Here is a 4,202-nt window from a genome sequence, read left to right on the forward strand (position 1 = left end):
GAGGGAGAGGGCAGGCTCAGAGTGTGTGGGCGGACCCCGGCAGGGCGGGCCCCGGGCGCATGACTTACTTCTTGATCTTTTCCAGGATGTCTGCCATCTTGCCAAAGAGGTTCTGTGTGAAAATGGAGCTGCGGTCACGACAGAGACCCCAGGGCCGCACGGCGACGCTGGAGACACCCAGAGGTGCCCAGAGACCACGGCCAGAGGAGCCGCGGGGCCCCGTGCTCCTGCCCAGCCATGCCCAGGCCCAAGCCCGGTGACAGGGAACACCTTGCTCAAGACGAGCGACCAGGCTCCATGCCCTCCCGGGAGCTCGCCCCGGGCGCCGGTCAGGAGGGGCTCCTCCCACTGGGACGCTGGAGTTCTGGGGGCCCCCCACCCCCGAGGCCAGCAGCATGTACCTGGGCTTTCTGGGCGACATCCAGCACGAGCTGGAACTTCTCAGACACGGTCAGGTCTTCCTTCGGAGGCTCCTTCAGTCAAAGGAGAAAGAGAATTTCCACTGAAATTTAACAGTTCAGAGAAATTACCGACATTAAACAGGACGAGGCCTCCCAGCCCGGGGACCGGGGTCTCTGCCGCCCCAACAGAGGGATGGGCGTCCCTGGGGGGCCCAGCCTGAGGGGGTAGCATGGGCAGCCGTTCCCGCTGACGACTCCGTGGAGCCTGAGAGACAGCAGGCAGCCCCCCACCTGACTGCTGCCCAAACAGGCTGCCTTCAGAGGGGCACCTGTGATCACAGAGGCCCCGGCCAGCCCCGACTTCACAGGCACAGGCACAAGGCCCCAGCGGGAAGGCCTGGCCTTGTCCAGCTGGCGTGAGTTCACTCAGCAAGAACCTCCCAAGGACTTCCGGGTGCCAGGGCCAAAGGGCGCAGGCCCACCTCCCCCAACCCGCCCCCACCCGACCCACCTAAGGGGTCCCTGCAGACCCACTGTGTCCTGTACCCTGCCCTGGTCCGTGCTCAACCCCCAGGGGCTGCTCAAACCCCCCACGATGCCCGTCGAGGCACCGTGGCTTTCCCCCAGCCCATGCCCGACGGTTCTGCCCCTCAGGCCAGGGTCCCCTGCGGAGCAGGTGGGCAAACCGTCTGCAGAACGCCAGGGGGCAAGCGCGCGTGTCTGCAGACCTGACGTCTGTCACGGCTGCTGCAGCCCCAGAAGAGTCACGGCGTAAATGAGTGGGTGTGACAGAAATCAATGAAACTTTATTCACAAGAGTAAGCGATGGGCCACAGGGAGCTCTGCTGACCCCGCTCTGCACGTCTACTACTCCAGCCCACGCATCACCCACCTCCCTCCTCGGGACGGGGGTGGGGAGCAGCTCCTGGGGCCCCCCTCACTGCCTCCCCTCTAAGACATGTCCCCGCTGAGGCAGGGCAGGGTAGGCCAGGGCGACCTGCTTCCCATGCGGCCAAGCCCAGGCCAGTGAGGGGCGCTCGGGGCATCAGCCGGGGAGGGCCTCAGGTGGGGGTGGCCGGCCATCCCCTCTCTGACCACTGCCCGCTGGGCAGGGCTCCCTACCAGCGCCCACGCAGGCAACTCTGGGGGCCTCAGGGGACCCACACCCTCCGCACAGCCTGACCCCGTGACGGAGCCCCTCCCGGGACTTACCACCACTTCGGACACTTCGGGCACGATGCTCCACTGTATCCTCCAGCCCCTGGCGGACGGAAGACCACACACCCTTACCAGAGCATCGTCTGCAGGCGGTGGGCACCCAGCGACGACGTCGCATCACCAGCCCTGTGCTCCCAGCCAGGAGGCGTCCCCTGAAATGCTGGCCGTGGGGACAGGAGCCTCCGAAACACCGGCCATCTGCCCAGACCCACCAGGCCCCTCCTGGGCTCAAGAGCAGACGACCCGGGCCGCCCCCACCAACCCCGCCCTGGGAGCCCTCCTGGGCGGGGGACACGTGTACGAGCACCCACAGGGGAGGGGCCTCCCAGAATAAGCCGGGCGACAGCGGCAAGGGCTTCAGGACCCACGCCAGTCTGGGCACAGAGAACCCTTCCGTAAGCATTTAAAGGTTTGCTTTTTCCCCAGGAAACACTTTCCAGTGAAGCAACTTGGGCCAGCAGAGAAGCACCCAGAAACACTGGTGTGTAAGTGAACTCCTGAACGGCTGAGAAAAAGCCCGGGAGGCAGGGCCTACTCTCAGGCCTGACGTGAAACTGGGTTTCATTCACTCTCTGGGGAGACCTCGGGGCCACACAGACCCGGGAAGGCCGGCTTCCAACGCAGCCCCCCCACCCCAGCCTCGAGAGGAAAGGGGGCGCTCAGAAGGTGGGCAGGCCCTGGGCTCGAGGGTCGCTGAGTCCCGGCGCCTCTGCAGCTCTGCCAACCCCCGCACTTCGGATGTCACTGCTTGGGGGGTACTTTCCTGCCTAAAAGCGGTGCGATCAGAGGAGGGACCAGAGTCACCCCAAAGCTGGCGCCCACTGGCCGCCCACAGCAAAGAGCTGCTGGGGTTTGGTCTGCCAGCAAACCCTCCTCCAGGAGTCCAGGGACTGCAGAGAGTGTGTGTGAGTGAGCCACTCAGTCGTGTCCGACTCTTTGTGACCCCATGGACTGTGGCCCGCCAGGCTCCTCCATCCATGGGATTCTCCAGGCAAGAACACTGGAGTGGGTTGTCATGCCCTCCTCCAGGGGATCTTCCTGACCCAGAGATCCAACCCGGGTCTCCCGTGTCCGAGATAGATTCTTTTCTATCTGAGTCACCAGGAAAGCTAGAACAAGCTCCCAAAACACCAGCGTGCGACACAGGGCCGGCTGCACACGCGAGGCGGGAGCTGGGGCAGCCGTGCACACGAGACACTCAAGCACACCTACCTGGCTATGAGGTAATTGAGGGACAACCTCAGGATCGCGAGGAACAAGAACATGGGGATGGCCCAGCCGTGCCACACGGCGTTCATGTACACCTGCGGGCGTGGGAGGGACAGACGGGGCAGCCAGGTGACCGGCCAGGCTCCTCCCGGAACCTGCCTGGAAAGCCGGCCACGGGTTCAGCCCGAGACCCCTCCCTCCCCAAGAACACTGCTGTGGGGGCGTTTCTGGGCACAGGGAGCCCACGGGCCAGCCCGAGGCCACACCCAACAGCAACTCTCTAGTCCTGACGATCCCACAGAGTTGCCTGGCACAGCAGGCTGGGTCCCTCTGGGAAACCTTGGGGTGGGGTGCATGCCCCCCAACCCCAAGGGGAGGACAGCTACCCTACCCCCAGGGGGCACAACCCCCACCCCTCAGGGAGCACACCCTGCACCCCTCGGAGAGTACACATCCCACCCTGTGGGGAGCACAGTCCCCACCCATCAGGGAGCACAACCCCAAACCCCTCAGGGAGCACACCCCCCAACTCCACAGGGAGCACAGTCCCCACCCTGCCGGGAGCACATCCCCCACTCCATGGGGAATACACACCCCCATCCCACAGGGAGCACTCACGGTGAAGGCGATGGCAGACGTGTAGACGGAATACCAGTCGGATAAGGCAGAGAGGTTCTTCACAAAGCTGGTGACGGGCTTGGCACCGCGCTCTGGGGACAAATCAGACCACACGGTCAGGCCAGCACTCACCCAGCCCTCAGACACACCTGGTAGTCCGGCTGCTGCACCACCTAGGCAGGGGATGTGGGGACAGGGAGGGATAGGGGGCACCAAAAGGAGCCGGGCGAACTGTAGCCGTCACGGCCCCGGTGGCCTGGCCCCGGGCTGCTCTGTAGTGTCCCTGTCCTCTGCCCCGGCCACGTGTGGATGGGGTTTTGCTCCCACACCGCAAGCCCTGACAAGCATCTGGGGGAAGCACCACGTTTCGCTGGGGGTCCCAGGCCTGGAGGGAAACTCTGCTTCAGGCCCTGGGCCAGGGGCAGACAGACAGACAACATGGGCCTGGGACATACCTCCCATGGCCTGAGGAAGAGGGCAGGGAAGTCTTGAAAACTGTTCTTGTGGAAGGAAACCCAGCCCAGTGCTGGGGCGACCCCGCCCCACACGCAGCCCAGCCCCAACAGTGCACGCACGCAGCAGAGACAGAGCAGATACTTACTAAGTCCACGCTGGGTACTTACTGAGCCTCCTCATGTTCTCGGTCAGCCTGAGAGGGATGGAGGGGAGGGGTGAGCACCAGCACCCAGGCCCCGGCCCTGCGGCGCTCCACGGACACTGGGGGAGACCCTGGGATGCAGGAGCCGCAGGCCAGGC

General features: G+C 64.9%; 1 protein-coding gene across 1 annotated transcript in view; it reads right to left on the reverse strand.

Moving 5' to 3' along the window:
* The window catches only part of GRAMD4 (GRAM domain containing 4), a 42,780-nt gene that overhangs the window by 6,220 nt on the left and 32,358 nt on the right, over positions 1-4,202 (reverse strand). Inside the window, exons 7-12 of the mRNA XM_010854753.1 lie at positions 4,070-4,122; positions 3,447-3,538; positions 2,832-2,923; positions 1,614-1,662; positions 402-473; positions 68-112 (exon numbers count right to left, since the gene is read on the reverse strand). Of these exons, the coding sequence (XP_010853055.1) occupies positions 68-112; positions 402-473; positions 1,614-1,662; positions 2,832-2,923; positions 3,447-3,538; positions 4,070-4,122 (403 nt within the window). The remainder of the gene's footprint in view (positions 1-67; positions 113-401; positions 474-1,613; positions 1,663-2,831; positions 2,924-3,446; positions 3,539-4,069; positions 4,123-4,202) is intronic.

Source organism: Bison bison, unplaced genomic scaffold (assembly GCF_000754665.1).
Source record: "Bison bison bison isolate TAMUID 2011002044 unplaced genomic scaffold, Bison_UMD1.0 scf7180017853464, whole genome shotgun sequence".
NCBI lineage: Eukaryota > Metazoa > Chordata > Mammalia > Artiodactyla > Bovidae > Bison > Bison bison.